General features: G+C 41.1%; 1 protein-coding gene across 1 annotated transcript in view; it reads left to right on the forward strand.

The window, feature by feature from the left end:
- Positions 1-219: 219 nt before the first annotated feature.
- WSB1 (WD repeat and SOCS box containing 1) overlaps positions 220-23,429 on the forward strand; it is a 29,103-nt gene continuing 5,893 nt past the window's right edge. The window contains exons 1-6 of the mRNA XM_082246727.1: positions 220-417; positions 6,324-6,492; positions 8,746-9,014; positions 16,582-16,713; positions 18,169-18,269; positions 20,353-20,525. Of these exons, the coding sequence (XP_082102853.1) occupies positions 378-417; positions 6,324-6,492; positions 8,746-9,014; positions 16,582-16,713; positions 18,169-18,269; positions 20,353-20,525 (884 nt within the window). The 5' untranslated portion in view covers positions 220-377. The remainder of the gene's footprint in view (positions 418-6,323; positions 6,493-8,745; positions 9,015-16,581; positions 16,714-18,168; positions 18,270-20,352; positions 20,526-23,429) is intronic.

The following is a 23,429-nucleotide window of genomic DNA, read 5'->3' on the forward strand; positions in this document are numbered from 1 at the left end:
TAATAAACCCTAATAACCTTTGGATATTGTGTGGTAAGCGAGCCTGCATTCCACTCACATTACTAAACGTCTCAGTTACTGGCAGCCTGCCCACAGAGAACATGGCGGCAGCCTTTACAACATTCCCCAGGGAGCGGCCAACGCCTCGAGCGCTCCTTACATCCAATAGGAAGGAGACGTGCTTGCTCCGCCTAGCTGGCCGTTTTTCCGGACTGTATGAGCCATTTTGCAGTCATTTGTTAGCGTGTAAGCGTCTGGAACGGCCAGGAGGGGGGAAAGCATTCGGTTGGTGGAGATTGCATTGAGAGCGCTGTGTTGATATTATCAGGATTATTTCACGAGATACATTCTTCCCTCGACGTCTGGTTTCTATTTAGATGGCAAGCTTTCCCGACTTTGTAAACGAAAATGAAATAGGTGAGTAGATCCTTGGCTCTGCTATGCTAGTGAAGTAAGTCATGGAAGGGTTGTCACGTTAGCGGATTTGATTGTAATACGGCGTGTGATGAATGGTTTGTGTTGGGACGGGGGAGGAGGGGGGTTGCATTGAGCTGGATGTACATGATTTCCTCCCATGTGTACCTCTACAATGCTGCAAGGCCATTGGACACTCCTGGGGTCTATTTACTAAAGCTGGAGAGTGCAAAGTCAGGCTCCCTTCTGCATAGAAACCAATCGGCTTCCAGCTTTCGTTGCCAAACTTTAATTGAAGAAGTGGATTGGTTTCTCTGTAGAAGTGAGCCTGATTTCGCACTCAAGCTTAAAGCGGATGTATCCTCACAAAAAAAAACCCCTGCAGGACAAAGGCATAATGCACTAGTATGCATTGTATACTAGCACATTATAAAATGCCTTAGAACATAGCCCTGACACGGTTGCCTGGACACCGCTGAGGGAGCTGTCATGTTCCCTCGGCGTCTCTTCGGGCGCTGTAAGTGGCAGGAGCCGCAATGACGTCACTCCCGCGCATGCGAGCCGGAGTTCACTTTCCAGCAAGGAGCTCTGAAAGTCCGCCGGACCTTCAGAGCGCATGCAGGGCGAATATCTCCTAAACCGTTCTGGTTTAGGAGATACTAATTTTACCTACAGGTAACCTTTATCATAGGCTCACCTGTAGGTAAGTTAAGTATACTCCGATACTACCGCTTTAAGGCTCTGTTCACATATAGGCTTTTCGGATCGTGGGCAGAATTGCTGTGATTTTGCCCGCGTTTCCGTAACATTGCAAGTTGTGGGCCGCCAAAGTGATTTCTGTGACTTGCAATGGTACGTATCGCGCAAACAGAATCGCGGGTCGCCTGGCGCCCAAAAGAATTAGAAGAACTTCTTTTGGGCGTCGGACGTCCCGTGATTCTGTTTGAGCGATTTTTTTTCCGGCGATTCGCTGGGTGAAAATTACGACAAAATCGCGCCGCATTTGTGGTGCTATTGCAAGCCATGGCAATCGCTCGGGCGACTTGCAATGTTTCAGAATCGTGGCAATTCTGGCCGCGATCCCAAATGCCTATATGTGAACGGAGCCTTAGTAAATAAACCCCATGCTGCCCATTTATTCATTTTATATACCATTGTGTACATAGATTTAATGTCTGATCCAACAATGCTCCATACTCGAATACTGGCCATACACTATATAAAAAATCATTCAAACTCCTTTTCGAAAAAAAGAACACTTGGCCGTGAGAGCAGACGATCGTGCCATCATGTAATGACCAAATTTTAATCGATAAATTGTTCATTGGACATCCATTTTTCATTGTTTGTCACATATGCCTAGTGCAAACAGGGCGAGAAACACATTAATCTTTCAATTTATCGTTCGGTCGGCAGAATTTTCCAAACTGTTCCTTTTTGATTTTTTTCAGCTCTGAAAAGTTAAAACAGATTTTCTGTTTGGGTCGATTAAGGCCCCTTTCACACAGGGAGTCCGTTCAGATCTGCCTGTCAGTTTTTTTGGTGGATCTGAATGGACGCCCCATGCATCTCTATGGGGCATCGGATGTCAGCGGAGACATGTCCGCTGACATCCGATCTGATCCGTCAAAACCGGACGGATGGAAACGTTATTTTCCATCCGTCTGGTGAATCGGATGACAACAGACAGTCCGTTCCCATCCGATTCCCCCATAGAGATGAATGGTGACCTGACAGCTCTGTCTCCGCACACAACGTGGAGACACAGCTGTCATCTGCCTGCTCAGCGGGGGATCGGCGGATCGATTCCCCCCCGCTGAGAAAAACAGAGTCTGCCTGGCGGACTCCATGTGTGAAAAAGCCCTAACTGGATGAAAAAGGAACGGACCAGATGACAGATTTTCAAACGATTTTTCAGCTAGTGTATGGCCAGCATTAGGCCTCATGTACACTGCTGCTGATAAACTGATGTTTAAGAGCAGTTGGGTGTTTTTTTCTTTTCAGAAGCCCCTGAACTCTCTTCTGTTATCTTATCTGTCCGTGTACCCTGAGAAGTTTAGTGGCATTTTTTTTAAAGCCTAAAAAAAAAAAAAAAAAAAAAAAAACGAAATCCTTATCTTAGGCTTACCTGTAGGTTAAAATAACAAAGGTGGCTTTATAACCGCTTTAACAATTAACTTATCTACTTTCCTATTATTAGACTTTCCATCTAGGTGGATCAAAATAGTCTTGATTTAATTGATTGTCACACTGTCAATGATAATTCATAGATCTGATCATATTACTTGATTCTGTGAAGAATTGTTAGACCAGATCATCATGCATATGGCAGCTGATGGCATAGTGACGATGAGAAGCCTAGCTCCGCTCTGCGATCAACACACACACACCAGTGTCGGCAAGATTGGAGCCACTGTGCGTGACAACCAATCAGCTTCTGGCTTTCATTTTCAAAGCTGAAGTGAACAAGCTAAAGATTGAAGCTGATTGGTTAGTCTGCTGTGAAATGAATGGTAAGTGACATCATCCATAGACTTGGGGCTCTTTCACACAGGCGGACCGTTAAGATCCACCTGTCCGTTTTTTTGGCGGATCTGAACGGTCCCCCCATACATCCCTATGGGGCATCAGATGTCAGTGGAGACATGTCCGCTGACATCCGATCCGTCAAATTTGGACGGATGGAAACCCTATTTTCCATCCGTCAATCGGATAAGAACGGACCGACAGTCCGTTCCCATCCGATTCCCCCATAGAGATGTATGGGGAACTGACAGCTGTGCCTCCGCACACAGCGCGGAGAACAGCTGTCATCCTTCTGCTCAGCGGGGGATCGTCGGTTCGATCCCCCGCTGAGATAAACGGAGTCTGTCCGACATACGGACAGTGTGAAAGGGGCCTTACTGTGGGGCTTCCGTTGACTGTGGGGCTTCCGTTGTCCGCTGTGTCCTCTGCACCCCCCTCCACAGCGAAGCCGCAGCTGACAGCTCAGCGTGGGATCGGGTTGGATCAGCTTAAAAAAAGTAAGTATACTGATTTCTTCTTTACAGGGCTAGATAGGTTAGTGTTAGATCAAGGAGATCTATAGATGCAGAGATTTTAGTGTTAGGGTGGACTTCTACTTTAATACCATCCCCCACACCCATTTATTGGAGAAATGATCCACACACACATACACCTCCTGGCTGCTTGTCACGTATGTGTAAGAGGCAAGGATCCAGGCATTTGATATGTGCGGATCCTCAGTAAATGAATACACTGGGGTTGATTTACTAAAACTGCTAGGTGCCAAACCTGGTGCAGCTGTGCTTGGTAGCCAATCCGCTTCTTACTTTAGCTTGTTCATTTAAAGGGGTTGTAAACCCCAGTTTTTTTTAATAGCAAACATGTCTATACTTACTTGCTCTGTACAATCGTTTTGCACTTAGTAGCCCCTATCCTCGTTATCTTGGGTCCCTCGCCGGCATTCCAGGCCCCTCTTTATCGGGTGCCTCCACAGAAAGTGGCTTTCCCTGGGGCACCCGTGTTGGCTCAGGTAAGAACAATCGAGGTCTGGGGGGAGGTGCAGCACAGGTAGAATGCAAAGCCTCAAGGTTTTTCACCTTAATGCAACCATAAAAAAAAAAAACTGGAAGCTGATTGGTTTCTTTGCTCTAGATTTTGCACTTAGTTTTAGTAAATCAATCCCAGTGACTTGCTGTATGTGTAGAATAGCAGGACTCAGCAATCCTGTTTGGGAGTTTGGCATGCCCACTGGTAGTTGGGGAAGATTGGGTGTCAGAGCTGCTGGGCTGTCTACTGGCTTCACTTTCTGACCTCCCCGACCTGTACATTCAATAAATAGGACTAAAGCTGGCCATACACCAATTTTTTTTTTTTTTTTTCTATGACATTTGATTTTCTGATAAGGACAAATCAATGATTGTTTTTCAATCAAATTAACAAAATTCGCAGGCTTGGGATGAAACATTTTTAACTGATTGAAAGGAATCCAGGAAAAATCATTGGCGTTGTATTTGTGTTCTTTTGTAAGAATTAAAAATCAAATGTTAGTGTTCTAACACTATCAATTGGTATGACAATCAAATTACATTTTGAATGAAATAAGCTGACTCCATGTTAGCATTGTCAAATAATCAGATAAACGATTTCTTGAATCTTTACGGTGTATGGCCACACAAATAAGGATCTTTATTTTTAATTCTCATTGGGTTCTGCAGCCAGATAGTAACTTACTTTATGAAAAGGACTATCTGATATATGATTGGTACACTAACACAGTGCTTCATCTTATGGCTTTCTTTTTTACACTGTAACTCTTACCGTGATAATTACAATTCGGGCTAATCATTTTATCACAAGGCTTTTTTAATGTGCATTGGTGGACTAAAGATTTTGTTTGTCTTTTTACATGCTTGCACGAGTTACATTTGATTTACTTGACTGTAACGCTTGTTGTGGTCTGAGATGCCATTGTATATGTTATGCTTTCCATGTCTGCACATTCTGTATGCTCCCCTCCCCCTCTTTTTATGTGGAATTTACTTCACCGATTTCTGCTGCTTGACATTTGTCCAACCAAAGCCCTTCATTTCTACCCTTCCCCCTACCCTCCCTTCTCCCATCCCCCATATGACACACACAGGCACGCACTCCCCTCCCTGAACACCACCCTTTTCCAAGCAGTAGTGCTATCCTGCTATATGGAGGATGGAAATTGCTATGTTGGTCATCGTGTGATTTAGTTTGCTGTTCTTTTTATTTAATACACATTTTCCTAATTGTTCAGTGTATCCTGTATTATCACAATAAATATCCATGATTGGGACTTGTTTAGCTTCATACCTTACTTTGTTTTAAATTGCCTAGTTGCTTTCATTTCAGTGGAATTAAAGTTGATCTCCATGTATGATCTTTATTGCATAGTTACGTTAGTCCAGCTTGGCACAGTGTAAGAATGCGTACATCATACATGACTAATCCCAGTGGAAGGTGACAATGTAGTAGTTGGTACTTCTACAGTGATGACTGCAATCCTCTGGGTTGTGCCAAGGCGGCTGCCCCACTGCACACGGACAACAGGGGTTGCTCATTTGGAACAGTTGCCCTTACCAGAATGCCGTGTGTGTGTGTGTATGTATCAATCTATCTATCTATCTATCTATCTATCTATCTATCTATCTCATTTTTTTTTTTTTTTTTAATACAAAGTGTTCGCTGATTGATGTGGGAAAGAAACAGGGGAAGCGCCTCTAAGTGCAGTAGATTTATTAAATATCGGCACACAAGTGTAAAGCAACTCACAGGAGAGAAGGTAACAAGTGGCTCATTCAGAGGTCAAGCGGTGAGCGGACAATCCAAGGCAGCCAATTCCGAAAGGAAGGAGAGGGTGGAAGAGTCCTATCCGGTGGATGGCACTGGAGGACAGAAGGAAGCTGGCTGCTGTCTTCTGGGACCAGTGGTTCTCTCGTGGCTTGCTGGAGCGCAGCGTCCGCCGCGTGACGTCAGGGGGTCAAAGATTGAATAATGTGGGGATTGTGATGTCACTGCCCCACCTCTCCAAATCTGAGAACACTTTTTATATATGGGGGGGGGGGTACAGCTTGTTCTGTAAATGGCAGCAGTGCCAAGCGAGTGTCCCCCTATGGTTACTATACAGAAAGGCTGCTGCTCGGCACTGGATCCCAAAGTTTGCGGTCATGCGTTGTAATGGCACCAACTACTACAGTGATTTGCAAGCTTCACGGTGATTACCAGGTTGTGATGAGTAACACCATCATAGTTTAATTTTTATTAAAGGGAATCTCTAAGCATGCCACTAGTATAAAGACTTTGTTTTATTTATTTTTCTTTGACTTCAAATAAGTAAATATCTCTGATTATTCTAAATATCTGTGATCTCATTTCAGTAAGATCACGGACCATTGGGGAACTTATATCACCGACTTCTCCATTTGAACAGAAGTATGGCCGTGAAAACTGGACAGTGGCTTTTGCTCCAGATGGTTCTTATTTCGCTTGGTCTCAGGGTCATCGAATTGTGAAACTGGTCCCTTGGTCTCAGTGCCTTAAGAATTTGTAAGTTATTATTTTTTTTTTTTTTATGCAGTTGATTTCCATGTGAAATATGTATGCATGTAAATCTGTTAAGTGGGGACTTCAGGGGTTAAATACTTGCTTAGTCTAGGGCGAAGGACTAAGGCTGGCCATAGAATGTACAATTTTTTTTATTTTCCTTTTTTTGGATTTGCTAAAATCGTATATTATGAGGTCCAACCTAAACACTTTTAATTTCTATGTAATCAGGCAGGCCCTTGCACTACATAGTTAAAAGTAAATCTAAAGAAATTTGTATAATGTATGGCCAGATTAAGGCATAAATACTTTTTACACCTTGCGCCATCAGGCTCCCTCTAGTGCTGCGACCAGTTCCAGTTGACTCTAGCTTCCTTTTAATTCCGGGCACTTTCACACCCTTCCTGCACAGGCCAACTTTCAGCTTTCAGCACTGTCGCACTTTTACAATTGCCTGATTATTCAACGCAGTACCTAAACAAAATTTTTATCATTTTTTTGGAGATGAAGCTTTTTTTGGTGGTATTTAATCACCACTGGGGTTTTTTTTTTTTTTTTTTTGCTAAACAAAAACCCTGAAATTTTTGGGGTCAAAGTTTTTTTTTTTTTCTTTCGGTTATAAAATTTTGTAAAGAAGTAATTTTATTCTCATTCACTGATGTGTGCTGATGAGGCTGCATGGATATATTTTCCTATTCCCTGGCCAGGAGTATACAATTATTACTGCTAGTTTCTGTTGCAGTGAAGGGGGGCAGGGGGTGTCACTGCATGGGTGGATTTTTGGGTTAGGCTTTAAAGTATAAACTGGCAGCAAATGGTGTAAAAGCGCAGCCAATCAGATTGCATCTTTTTACTGGAACTAGGGTAAAGTCGGGTACAGGCAACAGTTTTTTTTTTTTTTTTTTTTTTTTTTTTTTCTTTTGCGCCAAAAAATTGGCCGATCGGGTTGGAGACACTGTACTAATGATCCTGCCATTGGCTGAGAGCGCTGATCGGGAGTCGGTCGGCTGCTGGTTTTCCAAAATGCATGTGCGACATACACTCAGGCTGAATGTCGGCCTTTTTTTTTTTTTTTTTTTTCTTTAACCGGCCACTCTCGGCTGGCATTTGGCCTGTGTGTACGGGGCTTTAGGCTGGCCATGCATTATACAATTTTCCTTTTAGATTTACCAAAACCAAATAATGAGGTCATACCTAAACACTTTCATTTGTATGCATTCATGCAGGCCCTTGCACTACATAGTTGAAGGTAAATTGAAAAAGAATAATGTATGGCCAGCCAAATTGAACAATAATGGTGGAGTTTCTATTAGATTAGTGCCTGATAATGTGCCTAAACAGAGGTTGCTTATTTTTTCAATTACCTTTAGCAGCTATCTATAGTCAAAAAATGATGGCCAAATTTTTGGCTAATTGGTCGGATAAGGATAAGTTCAGGTTGTAAACCGAGAATAGATGTTGTGGGGGGGAAAAATTAGTGTTTTAAGAAATAAGCAGGCAACAGCGCAGATAATTAGGTTTGTGTAACAGGAAATGTGCACTGTGTACAGCAATTTGATTTTTTTCCAGATGGGGGAAAAAAGCAGTTTAAACGCTCTCCTTAAATGACTGAAATTTAACATTGAAATAACCTTTCTCTTCTGTCTGCATTTTTATTTCGAAGGGTGGCTTTAGGGATTGTGAAAATGCACAGCTTACAATATGATGAATTGGTGCAGCGCATTAATTGCTGACAGTACCTCATCACACAAAGCTGTACTTGAACAGGGCAAGTAGTATACGTGGCTTTTTTCCTATCCTGGCTGTATTCACAGACTGCTTGTAATAGGGACTCGGGTTTCCTTGACATTTCTCATGTGTTCTAGGGGAGGAGTACATGTAGACAGTCCTTTACGGATATGAGGCTTTCCCCATGTCCTCTTAATAAACTGTAGCTGAACTTGTTAGTGTATATCTAGCCAAAAGCAAACGTTTTGTCTATAGTAGGCTGATTAATGTAGGCTTGTGTAATGCAATAGATATGCTTTCATAATATGTTAATGCTACATTATGACAAGCTGGTAGTTCTATGTGCAGGAAATATTTGTTTATTAGCTGTTTAGAATGAGAGCTGTTCTCAAAGTAATAAAGAAACACACTGATTGCTTCCTGTTGTTACATGGTGCAATTGGGGGCAAAAAGCAGATTCTTATAGATATTGTAGTGTGACCTTTTTAGCTAGGTTTTCATTCATCAATGTTTTACTTTTTTTTTCAGTGCTGCTGGCAATACAAAAAATAGTGTTAACTTGACAAATGCAAGGTTGTCGCGACAGAACAGTGATGTAGCACAAAGGAACAAACCACAGGAGCATACAATAGACTGTGGGGATATCGTGTGGAGCCTGGCTTTTGGATCATCGGTGCCAGAAAAGCAGAGTCGTTGTGTGAATATAGAATGGCACCGCTTCAAGTTTGGTCAGGACCAACTTCTCCTTGCCACAGGGCTGGGCAATGGGCGAATCAAGATCTGGGATGTTTATACAGGTAGCCTGAGTTCCTTGTATCTTTCATAGATGTGATTTCATATACTGAAAGTTCAGTAGTAAAACTTAGATTTCTGATCAGGTTTGACGAAGGGCTGTAAAGTTGGAATGCTTTGAAAAAATATATTTTGTTTCCATCAATTTACAAAATGCAAAGTGAGCGAACAGAGAAAAAAATCTAAATGAAATCAATATTTGGTGTGACTACCCTTTGGCTTCAAACGAGCATCAGTTTTTATTTGAACACTTTGTACACTTGCACAAAGTCAAGGATTTTGTTGGATTAGTCAGGTGTATGATAAATCCATTCTAACAAGCAGGTGCTACTGATCGTCAATTTCACATGTATATTGAAAAAGTCATTAAACAGAAACAGCTGTGTCCAGGGGCTTAAAACTGGGTGAGGAACAGCCAGACTCTGCTACTAAAGTGAGGTTGTGGAAGAACGTTTCATGTCGCAGGTCATACATCATGGCAAGACTGAGCACAGCTACAAGACACAAGGTAGTTATACTGCATCAGCAAGGTCTCTCCCAGGCAAGCCTTTCAAAGCCGATTGGATTTTCAAGATGCGCTGTTCAAGCTCTTTTGAAAAAGCACAAAAAACAAGCAATGCACAGGACCATAGATGCAGAGGTCGTCCAAGGAAAATGAATGCAGCAGATAAGACACATCATGCTTACTTCCCTTCATCATCGTCAGATGTCCAGCAGTGCCATCAGCATAGAACTGGAGGAAACGGGTACCTATCTACTGTCTGGAGAAGTCTGGCCAGAAGTGGTCTTCATGGAAGAATTTTGGCCAAAAAGCCATACCTTCAACTTGCAAACAAGGCTAAGTGACTCAACGATGCACAAAAACATAGAAACTGGGGTGCAGAAAAATGGCAGGTGCTCTGGTCTGATGAGTCAAAATTGCCAAAGAGATGGAGAGCAGTATGAGTGTCTGCAAGCAACAGTGAAGCATGGTGGAGGTTCCTAGCAAGTGTGGGCTGCATTTCTGCAAATGGAGTTGGAGATTTGGTCAGGTTCAATGGTGTCCTCAATGCTGATAAATACAGGTAGATACTTATCCATCATGCCATACTTTAAGGATGACGTGTGATTGGCCCCAATTTATTCTGCAGCAGCACATCCCAAACATAAAGCCAATGTCATAAATAACTATCTTGAGTGTAAAGAGCAAGGAGTCCTGGAATTGATGGTTTAGCCCCAAAAGAGCCCTGATCTCATTATTGATTTTGCCTGGGATTACACGAAGAGACAGAAGTATTTGAGGAAGCTTAGATACACCAAAGATCTCTAGTTAAGGCCCGTACACACATAGCGATCGTCGGCCGTAAATATTCAGCCGCCGAACGATCGGCCGATTGTCGGCTTGTTAGTATGATGCTTCCGACAACCGACTGCAACTTTTCGGCCGAACAGAATCGGGTGTGCAGGCTATAAAATTTTTGTTGTCCGTCACCAGAACGGCCGATTGTTCGCCAGTCAGTACAGAATTCGGCCGACTAACAGCACATGAGCAAGACTGGGCATGCTCAGAGAAGAAAAAACACACGGAAAGTTAACCATCACATGATATCACTTCTGCAGTCGGCTGTTGTTGGCCGACAAAATTCGTGTGCAGTCTTTAGCACTTTTCAACCGACAGGACAGCACCGGACAAAAGACCGCCGATCGTTCGGTCGACATTCGGTACGTGTGTACGGGGCTTTAGTTCTCCAAGATATTTGAAACAACCTACCTAATGAGTTCCTTTAAAAACTGTTTGCAAGTGTGCCTATAAGAATTGATGCTGGTTTAAAAGCAAGAGGGTGGTGACACATTTTATCTTCTGTAAATTTACTTTCCAATTTAATTGATAAAAATAAGCCATTAACACTTCTATTTCTGAAAGCTATCTTAGTTTACAGCTTTTTTTTTTTTTTTTTTTTTTTTTACACTGCCTAAAACTTTTTCACAGCAGCGTATGTATGAGTATTGTCACATCATCCTTTCATGGCCTAGAACAGCAGCTCGCAAAAGATGCTTTTAACTAGAACACCAGGGACACAATATGAACTATGTATTTGAGCTGTCCACTCCCTTCCCTTGTAGAACATATGACTTCTATAAATCACTTAATTGGCATGATGTATCTTTGCTGGCAGTTAATCCTGATTGTTGCTACTTGTCCACATGAAATATGGATCATGTGACACCGTATGCCTGTGTGCAAGCAGTTAAAGGAAAATTCCAGTGTTGCCATAAAGCTGAAATTTGCCACACATTTTAACCATAACAAACATTTTTAAAATATTTACATTGTATTTGTGGTCCACATGCTTCATTCGTTCGAAACAGATCATACTTGAAAACATTGCTCATCAAAACTTACATTTTTACACTTGTGATCTATTTATTTTGTGATCTATTTATTTTGTGTTTTTTTTTTTTTTTTTTTTTTTTTCCTGTGACTCACTAGCCACAGGCATGTTGTCATGGGTAGCTGATTCTTGTGACCATTATGTCATACTGTTCAGTCACTTATGAATCCCCAGCTTATACTTAATGTTGAACTCCAGCCAAAGCTTAAAATAAACTTGTAGACTTTCTCAGCTTTATATTAATGTCTTTGTTTGGGTTCTTGGTCTTGTTGGAGAGTTTTTTTTTTTTTTTTTTTTTTTTTTTTTTTTTTTTTTTTTTTGATGACCATGTCTTGAAGGCAGTAAGGTCTCTTCCCAGAAATATCAATGTGCAGTGTTAAAGTATAAGGGAAAAAATCTTTCACCCTCTGTTTTGTCCTGATTTACCATTATCACTAACCGTGACAGTCTAAGAGTCCCAAATTTTGGGTTGTCACCTGTACAGGGTTAAGGGGGAATCTCCCAGTGAGGATGTTAGTTCTGGTGATAACCAGGGATTCCCTCACTTTGGAGGGATTTCCTTTCACTTCTTGTTATAGCTATGGGACAGGAAGTAATGGGAAATCTCCCCAGTAAGACAGATGGCAAAAAGAAACTGACTGGGTTAAAACCTTGCCTTACTCTCTCTTAGCAGTGCATGTTAGAATAGCTTCAAGGAGGCTGAGGAGAGACTAAAACTGCATGTTTCCCCTCATATACTGAATGAAGAACACAGAATAAACAGGCAGCATGCAATATAATCCTAGACAACACTGTCTCCTCTCTTCATATGCTACAGTGTATCTGTGTTCTCTCTTCCATGGGATTGTATTGAAAGCAGTCTTAACAGTTTATGAGCTTGCTGATGTAGATATATGTAAGCACTATGTAAATAAAGTTTGCTCTTTCCAGTATGGAAAAAAAAACCATATACCTGCTATTACTGATCTCCTATAAAAGGTTGTGCAAGTGTCTCTGGCTTTAATAGATTCTGACTCGCTGACCTAGAACAGGCAAATTTCAAACCAACGTTTGAAACCCCAATCTGCTTACTTGTACTAGGCAAGTGATTTTAAAGTTTCCACTTTTGCAGCCAAATAGAGAGAGATAACCCCCTTTTTTTTAAATTTGTTACATGTTCTCATTTGCATAACCTAATGCTAAAAAAAAAAAAGTAAAAGTTGTTGCTGTTTTAACTTTTTTACTTGCTGTTTTTTGAAAACTCCAAGACTGGAGGTTTTTTTTTTTTTTTTTTTTTTTTATATATATTTAAGGAGGGCTGGTATGTTTACTATAATCAACCCTGTCTGTACTTTGCTGACAGATCTTTATTATCAGTGATGAACTAGATGTGCACACTGTCTGTGTCCTTTTTGATATCTCAATGCATGTAAGAATCCATACCCCCCCCCCCCCCCCAACATATTTACCTGAGCTCTATCTAGATCCAGCGCTGTTTGTCTGCAGCAGCTCTACCCGTCTCTTGACAGCAGTGAAAGCCATTGTCAGTCAAATCCTTTGAGGAGGGAGGGGAGGGGGAGGGGCGGGGGGGCTGAGCCACGCTCTGTCTATATATGCGCACAGCCGGGATATGAATCGAGTCCGCATGAGTGCCCCCATAGCAAGCCGCTTACTATGGGTGCACTCGGAGAAGGAGCCAAGAGCACTGATGGGGTACCCCAGAAGAGGAGGTTCGGTGCCCCTCTTAGGAGCAGATAAGTAGAACATGCATGTTTTGTTATTTTAAAGCCTTTACAATCACTTTAAGGCTTGGTTGATTTTATGTTTTTGCCATTTAAAAAAAAAAACCTTTTTGCTAATGGCATATTGCTATTCTAAGCAGTTTCAGAATTCCTATGTATGAACCTTTTACCAAAGAAACAACTAGAAAGGTAGGAAATATTTTTTATGTATGTTGTGTAAATAGGCACACAAAATGAGGGTTTCTCCTATTCGACTGCAAAAGTTAAAATACTGTACACTTTAAAGGTTTTGAAGCCAGTGGACCAATATGATACAGGCAGCTTCCATTTTAGGCAGATAATGGTATGTTTTTCTCATGAAGTAAATCTAGAATGCAGACAGTTGTACAAACTATAGGCTCACCCCATGACAATTTTTTATGAGTAAAATCCTGCAAAAGGTTGTATCTGAAAGTTGGAAAGAATTTCCTGAATGTCAAGGTGATTCTGTGTGACTTCATTTTAAGGTGAACCACAAAGTAACTGTGATAAATTATTGTGTTTGCTTTTTAGATTCATTGTTTTTAAAGGTTTCATGATACACTTTTGTGCCTACTGTTTGCAATTCAATCAGTCTGATAACCTGGAGGTATCAGAAAGTAAATAGTAGGCAATGCACTTTGAGCTTTGGATAATTTGAATGTTTGACTACCGAAGTGGCTGAGAACTTTTTTTTTTTTTTTCCATTTATTGTAAGCTACAATGGTTAGCCAGCATCTTCCTTTATCTTTGTATTCGTTTGCTGTCTGCTACTATCTGTTAGGAGCAGGGCTGAAACAACTTATCGACAGCTAATCGATTATGAAAAGTTGTCATTTTATTTTCATAATCGATTAGCTGGTTGGCCTGCATACAAAATGCATTATTTGTTTACATATCAGAAAATACAGCTCAGCACACATACACCATCCAATATATGTCAATATACACAGTGCAGCACACATGCAGCTCGGTACACCCTCCATACATGTCAGTAAGCTTGTTAATGTTTGAGGCGCAAAGCCTCATGGGACAAGTAGTCTTGGCAAGGAGAAGAGTGATTTGAAGTGTTTCTAAACGCAGACTATAGATATAAAAATTGGTGATCGCCAGCATTACTAATAAAATAAGTCCACAAATCTATCTTGTAGTTTGTAAACGCTATAACTTTTGCGCAAACCAATTATTATATGCTTTTTGGGATTTTTTTTTTTTTTTGGTTTTATAGCGCAAAAATGAAAAATCGCAGAGGTTATCAAATACCACCAAAAGAAAGCTCTATTTGTGGGAAAAAAAGAACATCCATTGCATTTGGGTATGGCATTGCACGACCGCGCAATTGTCAGTTGAAGCAACGCAGTGCCGAATCACAAAAAATGGCCTGGTCATTAACCACTTCTGGACTGGAAGGATTTGCCCCTTAATGACCAGGCCATTTTTTGCAATTCGCACCGCATTACTTTAGCAACCAATTACGCGGTCGTGCGACGCTGTACCTAAAAAATAAATTGTCCTTTTTTCCCATAAATGGAGCTTTCTTTTGGTGGTATTGGATCACCTCCCTTTTTTTTTTTTTTTGCACGATAAACAAAAAAATAGTGACAATTCTTAAAAAAACAACTATATTTTTCACATTCTACTATATAACATTCCCCCCAAAAAATTAAAAATCAAAATTTAACATTTTAGGCCAATTTGTTTTCTGCTACATATTTTTAGTAAAAAAATAAAAAATCGCAATAAAGCATATTTTGATTGGTTTGCGCAAAAGTTATCGCGTCCCACAAACTATGGAAAAGATTTGTCATACTTATACTAGAAATGGCGGCGATCTTTGATTTTTAGCGGGACTGCGACATTGCGGCGGACAGATTGGACCCTTAACTGACATTTTTGATCCTTTTGGGGGGACCAGTGACATTACTACAGTAATCAGTGCCAAAAATATGCACTGTTACTGTAATGACACTGGCAGGGAAAGGGTTAACCTAGTGGGTAATCAAGGGGTTAAATGTTTGCCTAGGGGAGTGATTCTAACTGTATGGGGGCGGGGGTTGTGAAATGATCAGAGACCTCTGTGTTCCTATATAGGAGGATCACAGGAGCTCTGATCATTCCAGAGAGAACAACGATCAGCTGTGTTTACAACAGCTGACCCTTCTCTCTCGGCAAGGAATGATCGGTGGTGTCAGGCGGCAATCGGAGCCGCCTGCCCTGTGCATCAGAATCCCCGCTGCCGAGTGGGAGGGCGACGCGCGCGCTCACACCCTAGCTGCAGACTACGTCTGTTTGCACAGGAGGGGCGGCCTGCCGCAGTATAACTGCGGCGGGCGGTCCTTAAGTGGTTAAGGGGGTAAAACCTTCCGGGGCTGAAGTGGGGTTAATATGTGGTCACACCCCTTTAGCACCTGATAGTTTAAATACACGTACAAGCTATTGGGATTTGAGCACAGATATATCTTTAGCCAAAAATATAGCTGGTTATCTGTATTTACCACTGCATAGAGATATTCAACAATAAATTGTTGTTTTTTAAACTTTACATAATATACGCCACACTTTGTGTGTTTTTTTTTCTTTTTTTTATCTGATTAATTGAAACCATAATCGGCCAACTAATTATGAAAATAATCGTTAGTTGCAGCCCCAGTTAGGAGACCGATTTAACTCCATTATATGGCTATTAAAATGAGTTTTCTAGTATACCTGGATTTGTGTTCATAATTCCTGTAATCTCTGCTAAGGAGGACCTTTTTTTGCTTCTGGTTAAAGATGAGTTTGACCCAAACCCCAGCTTGTATTCAGTTCAGTAAACAGTTGAACAAACTGACCATATTTGCCTGCTTTGTCTGTCCCAAACCCATCGCTGATTGTAAATCAACATCAACTGGGGATCTGACGTCTTTGCAACGGTAGCATTACCCAGATGGCTTGCGCTTGGTCGGTAACATTAGTCAGGACACCCAGCATGCTTTGATGCACCCTCCCCCACCTTCCTGACATGGTACCCTACCAATATTGAGGGCAAGGTACAGTACACATTTATAAAAGAAAAAGTGGGATGGGGAGGACAGTGTGAGGTTCCTCCTAAAATTCAGGCTTTCTATTTTCGAAAGGACTGAGCCATCTGTATGAGAGAAACCTTTTGGTTTCATCGGGACTTCGGACATTTAAATAATCAGTGGGGATGTTTATTCCTCCCTTGAGCAGGTTCAGCTACAGGCAAAATTAATTACACACAGGCCTACAAACGTTCCTCATTTTGGTAGTAAACAGTTGGATCAGGTGAATGTTCTCTGATATGTAGATGTGGTAATCCCAGCAAAGGGTTTACAGCAGACATACATGGCATAGTATTGATTTCAAAGATGGTAATTAATGGAAGGAAAATGCCTAGCAAAAATAAGCACATGCCTATTACTGTCATTTGTAAAATGTTTTTAACCTTTTCTCTTTCTCAGGGAAGCTCCTCCTTAATCTGATGGATCATAATGAAATTGTAAGAGATTTGACATTTGCCCCAGATGGCAGCCTTATACTTGTTTCTGCTTCCAGAGACAAAACGCTCAGGGTGTGGGACCTGAAAGATGATGGTAGGTTTCCAACATTTTTTTTTTTTTTTTCTTCTTAATTGCCAAAACAAATAGTTTGATTTAAATGCTCTAAGAAAGCAAACTGAAGATCTTCCTAATTCCTTGGTAAATGCTTTGAGTTTGTTCTCTAGATCAGCATTTCTAAACAAAAATTGAACTTTGATTTGCGTTTGTTCTCCAAAGCAGGCTAACAGGCCCAGGCCCATGGTAGATAATGTATTTTGTTGGGTTAATATTAAAGTAGAACTACAGGTAAAACTTTTTTTTTTTTTTTTTTTTTTTTTTTTTAATTTTGGATAGAGCAAGGAAGGGTAAGAACCCCTGTCAGATTTTTATTTTTTTTTTTTCCCTGCCCCTGTCCCATAGCCAAACGAGAAGTGAGGGGATATTCCTGCAAATTAAGGAAATTCCTTGGGGGCCCCCAGGCCACCAGAACTAGTGTTTACATGGGAAGATTTCCTATTACTTTTATGGGGATGACCCAAAATCTGTGTTTTCTTCAACTTTTTTTTACTTTTTACCTTCAATGATAATGGGACAAATGGAGAGGGTGAATCTAATGTAAAGGGGCACAGGCAGCAATACAAACTGACAAGTAATCTACATAAAAAAAATAAAAAAAAATTGCCTTTTTAAATAAACCTTAAATTGTTTTACACTGCATACAGGAATGCAAAACATGGCAAATCTTCAGGCATCCAGATTGTGTTATGAGTTTGCTACCCCCCTGACTCTCCATACCCAGAATACCCTTGGCTACTGGTGCCTATAGAAATAGTGGGGAAGGAAAGATAAACATTTCCTCCTTGGGTTTATTTTTAGTCTCAATACTATTGGTGGTCCCCTAAAATATTTTCCCCAAATGCCATTGTTCCCCTGCTGTTAGACTTTTACCAACCGCTTCTCTCTCTTCACATTGAGATGGCTGAGCTTTCAAGTTTGTGGAGTTATCTAATATGCCTTGAGAATGGTTTCATCATGTATGCGCACCCAACCACCATCTGATGTCTGTGGCCTTCGTAGGACCTTATCAAAGGGACAGTAAGATAATAAAGTGTATATAAATCCAAAATCAATTTTGATTTGGATTGTGTGGGATAGTGTTATAACCTTTGTCTGGTTGGTATTGGTCTCCTGGGCTCTTCCCCCCCCCCCTCACTTTCTGTCCTGATGTTTTACTGGTCAGGAAGTAAGGAGAGCCCTGGATAGCCATAAAAATCCAGCAGGGGTTCTAATCCTTCTTCTAATCCTTCCCCAATCTAAAACTTTAGAGTTTTGACTTGCCAAACGTTTTAATATAGGACCCCCCCCCCTTTTTCTTTTAATATGTAAAGCTCATATGAGACTAAGCTAACTTCTTCCCATATTCTCATCCACAACTGGACTATCAATTGGTCTTTTGCTATGTTTCTTTATTGAAGAATAAATTGTATTTTGCTTTATATGTTTTTGCAGGAAACATGATGAAAGTGTTAAGGGGACACCAAAACTGGGTGTATTGCTGTGCATTCTCCCCTGATTCCTCCATTTTATGTTCCGTCGGAGCTGGTAAAGCAGTAGGTGTCAAAGTACCTTAATTTTATTTTAGTTATGAATCCTTTTAAAATGAGAATTAAAATCCTAGCCTAAGTTTTTTGCTCAGTGTCCTTTGTTATCTAGCATTTTGATGTGAAGCATTTGAATGCATGATTTAACTTTTATGAAAATTTAAAAATGGCATAAATCCATAATTTTGCATTGCTTTTGGCAAGCTGATTCATTTCAAATATCTTAGTGAAAATTGGCAGTATCCATTCCCTATGTCATGAGACTCATCCCTTGCTTTGCACATGCTAATATGGTTAAAGAATATCCAAAGCCAAAACTTTTTTAAATTTTAGTTTTGGGTAGTGTAGAAGTTTAAGAACATGTCAGATTTTTATTGCTGTTTGTATCCTCACTTGGGAGATTTGCCAATTGTCCTGCTGATCATTGTAAGGGAAATTCCAAAATCTCTGTTGTCACTAGAACAACAGGAGAGGGGAACCTAGCAATGGAGTATTTGTTAAAAGGACAACTGCCTAAGGGGATTTTCCTCATTTTGGAGAGTTTTTCTCACTTCCAGTTGTCTATTGGACAGGAAGTGAAAAGAAAATCTCAGTGGTTAGAGACAGATGGCAAAAAGGATGTTGCCCATCTTCTACTCTATCCAAGATTAAAATAAACTTTTGGCTTTAGATCTAAGGTGTATATGAGCCACTAAATAGTTCTGGAAATGCACATTCCTTCCAAATCATGTTGGTAATTCTATATTAATAGCAGCTGCCAGAAATGATACATACTGCAAAATCTGAATACAGTGCAGGCTACTGCTCCTTTTTAGCCCATATGGCACAGCTGAACTGATGCACGCTAGTTAATGTATATTTTGTTCTGTAATAGATATAGGCATTTTATTTTATGAAATAATATTGGCATTGTAGTTAGACTATGCATGTAGATTTATTTTATTTTATTTTTTTCAAAGGAGCAGTAAAATTGTAGGCTATATGATGTATTTGATAATTGATATGCATATTTAACCTTTTGCTATTATAGGCTGTGTGTTTTCCATAAGCTTCTTGCTTTCCCTGTCACAGGTGGTGGCAGCAATGTGGGTGTGATTGAGGTTAAGTTGGCACCACACACAGGAGAGCACAGTGGTGTTAGCTGGGCAGAGAGTGGCATCTCTGGCTACCAGGCTGGGGACGACCAATGCCATAGGACGAAGTAACCTTGCTTGCGACTGCAAGGTGTACTGTACGTACGCAGGTGCTGGTTGATGTCCACTTTCTGCTTTTTTCTTTCTTTTTTCTTTTCTTTTATTTTCATTTGTTCGTACTTTTTAGATTGTTATTTACTTTCATTGTCTAATGCTTCAGTTAAATAGAAGTTGATAACTCAGTTGTAAGCATTTTCCTAGTTATAAATTACAATTATATGAAGGTTATATTCTGCTTTCACTGCAATACTATAGTCTGACTTGTGAAGGCATCGCACAATAGTCACATTTTTATATATTTTATTGTGACTTGTGAGACTATATACATTTTGATAATTAAATGTTTGTTAAATAAAGTAAGGTGTTAGTCTGTATTGTCCTTGTCTTGTTTGCCAAAAGTGATTTCTTTTGGCTGTCAATTCTCTCTTTTCTTGCAGTATCTGTTTGTCTTCCTGGGCTCACGTTGGTGATGCAAGCCTTTTGTATACAAGTGAACTTATTCTCTCAAAGGGAGTACAACTGGAGTAACCATATAATAACTTTTATACTATGTTCGTACAAATAGCTTTATTTTTGTAAAACAATGAAAACAGGGGTTGTAATAAAGAACCCATCTGTTCCTTGGCCATAAAGCCAAATAAATTCACTATTTATATCTTATATTGTGCATTTAATAGAACTTGCTTTTAGCAGTAACCTGTTAACTTGAGCTGAATTTTTAGTTCTTGCATGCTTAACTTTTTAATGTTATACCATTAATCTATTGGGTATGACACTGAGCAGTTACAGTATTTTTGTTGGTTAATTAATACTTTGATTATTAAATAGTGTTAGCTTCATAGATCTGTCAGCTAGTGTGCTTCCCATTTCATGTCTATAACAACTGTTTTTCCTTTCAGGTGTTTCTGTGGGACATGGATAAATACAGTATGATTCGTAAGCTAGAAGGGCACTACAATGATGTGGTAGCATGTGAGTTCTCCCCTGATGGAGCTTTGTTGGCTACTGCATCCTATGATACCAGGGTTTATGTTTGGGATCCCCATATTGGGTGTATTCTTTTCGAACTAGGGTAAGCAAATTTGTTTTTTTTTTTTTTACAATTTAATATGAAAGTAGTGCAAACGGTTGCTAACACTTTTCATTTTGTTTGGGCTGCAGTAAAGCTATGTAATCCTACGCTTAACTCTGTAAACCCCCTACTTCAATTCAGAAGTCTTATGTCGTGCTGCCCAGCTTGTACTAGGCCAGTGATTTATATTAGATTTGGTTTTAGGGGCAGTCACCTATACAGGGGTAAAGATGTGGGGAAGCAGCTTGTTGGGATCACCATTGCTCATTGCATTTTTATTCTGACAGGTACCCAACTTTCCTCTAGCTTTTTCCAGGAGCTGTTGTAAACATATTTGCCAAATAAGTGGTGCTTCTGCTGCGCTAATGTACAGGTTCCATGAATTTATTTGCTGGATGCTTTAGGGCTATTTCACACATGGAGTCCGTCGGACTCTATTTTTCTCAGTGGGGGATCGATCCGCCAATCCCCCGCTGAGCAGGAGGATAACAGCTGTTCTCCGTGCTGTGTGCGGAGACACAGCTGTCAGGTCCCCATGCATCTATATGGGGGGAACGGACCGTCTGTCCATTCTCATCCGATCTGATCCGCTGGACAGATGGAAAATAGGGTTTCCAAGTGTCCAGATTTGACGGATCGGATGTCTGCTTATTAGCTTGCTTTAGACAAGGCACATTTATTGCCTAGTTGAAGTACATAAATAGAAATAGAAACTATCTTGCCTACTGAAGGTCCCTTAGATCTCTCTGCAGCTGTGCTACAGTTGAGTAACAGCACTATACTTACTTTAGGAAGCACTCACTGTTAAACTGTGCAGTAACTTTTGACTGGCTCAAAATGCTACCCTCCCTGTCCTAGTCTGGGGGATATATACCTTTCATTTTTAACAAATACAATTTTAATAGATCTATTTGCTTGAATATAATGGGTTTAATTTTATTTCTCTCTCTAATGCATTTTTTGATCAATAAGGTTGTTCTCAAAGTGGGTGTGTGCTCTTCTTCCTTTTTTTTTTTTTTTTTTTTTTTATAGTTTGCTTTCAAACACTTTATTCTTTTGTCCAGATTATTACTTGATCTATTGGGCAAGTTCCCTTTCTGACTCATTTTTGTTATGAAGGAGACTGATCCAAGAGTTTAAAAAGTAAATTGTGAAACTAATGTAATTATGTAGCAATAGCTATATGGGTGCTGTGGTTTTATTTATTTTTTTGCTTCTGGCTATTATACGTCTTAATTTCTTAATGAGTTAGGCTCCATGTACACGGGACGTTAGAAAAAACGTGCTGCAAAGCTAGTTCTGATGCCGGGAAAAAGCAGCTGACTGTTAAACGTGCTTTCAGTAGCTTTTTCCATTGGCGTTATTGCACGTTTGGCCACGTTGCTTTTAGCAGCGTTTTTTCTGCCTCCATTCAAAATCAATGGTTCCCTATGGGAGCCTATTGATTTGAATCGAAGTCGCACCGCAAGTCAGATCAGGATGATCCGACTTGTGTCGCGACTTGCACTGTGAGAATCTTGAGGGGGAACTCCACGCCAAAAATGGGGGAAAAAAACTGCGTGGGGGTCCCCCCCAGGTTCCAAACCAGGCCCTTCGGGTCTGGTATGGAATTTGAGCGAGCGTGTTGGTGCTTTGGGGCAGGGGGAGCTCTGCACCCCCCCACCCCAAAGCACCTTGCCCCCATGTTGATGAGGACAAGGGCCTCACCCCCCACAACCCTGGCCGGTGGTTGTGGGGGTCTGCTGGTCTTCTCCCTCTCCTGGTCTTCTCCCTCTCCTGGTCTTCCGCTCTTTTGCCGTCCGCTCTTTTGCCGTCCGCTCTTCTCTTCTTCTTCTTCCTCCTCCGACGATGTCTCCAGTGATTATGCCGGTCTCTGCAGCTTAATATATAGCCATTGGGGGCATGGCCCCCGATGACGTCATCGGGAGGTCCCACCCCCTCATGTCACAGATGATGCCATCTGTGACATGAGGGGACGGGGCCTCCCGATGACGTCATCGGGGGCCACGCCCCCAATGGCTATATATTAAGCTGCAGAGACCGGCATAATCACCGGAGACGATGGAGGAAGAAGAGAAGAGCGGACGGCAAAACAGCAGAAGACCAGAGCAGAGAAGAACAGATGAAGATTTTTAATAAACTTTCCAAAACATCTCCTGTCGTTATTTACATACACTGCCTTTTATGGGGTGAATGGGCAGGGGTACAGTCTACTACCCCATACCCATTCACATAGGGAGGGGGTCTGGGATCTGGGGGGCGCCCTTATTAAAGGGGGCTTCCAGATTCCGATGAGCCCCCTGCCCGCAGACCCCCACAACCACCGGCCAGGGTTGTGGGGATGAGGTAATACAAAAACAAAAAAAGGGCGCACCAGCCTAGCGCATTATCCTCAACGAGTTTATTAGATAAAAGTTAAAATCAGCTACTCACAAACATTCGTGAAATTCAGACACATCAATTCCATAAAGCCGCCTCATAGCAGAGGTCCAACGTCTTTACTGGAAGCAGAGGGCTGACGCGTTTCGAGGCCGTGCCTCTTCCTCAGAGCCTGGAGACCATGGTCTAGTCCGTTGTTTAAATATGGTATGGAGGACCAGGCCTCCACATGACCCTTGGGGATGTGGGAGGAGATATCGCCCAAATGGGCGTGGCTACACAACTACTTGCCCAAAAACATTGCGGATCTCAATTGTAATTTGCTGGCCCTATGCGACCATTCACTCCACTGGTGAGCTGATCAGTCCACAACAACTTCTCAATTCATCATAAACATTTCATTACATGCCAAATAGTACATTTAGGATAGTATAGTAAGACAGACCTGTACATGACTCGGTCCATGCTGTACAGGGCATTAAGTCGTCCTCTTGTGGTGATGTAGGAACAATCCGGCACAAAATA

Source organism: Pelophylax lessonae, assembly GCF_965119305.1.
Source record: "Pelophylax lessonae genome assembly, chromosome: 2".
NCBI lineage: Eukaryota > Metazoa > Chordata > Amphibia > Anura > Ranidae > Pelophylax > Pelophylax lessonae.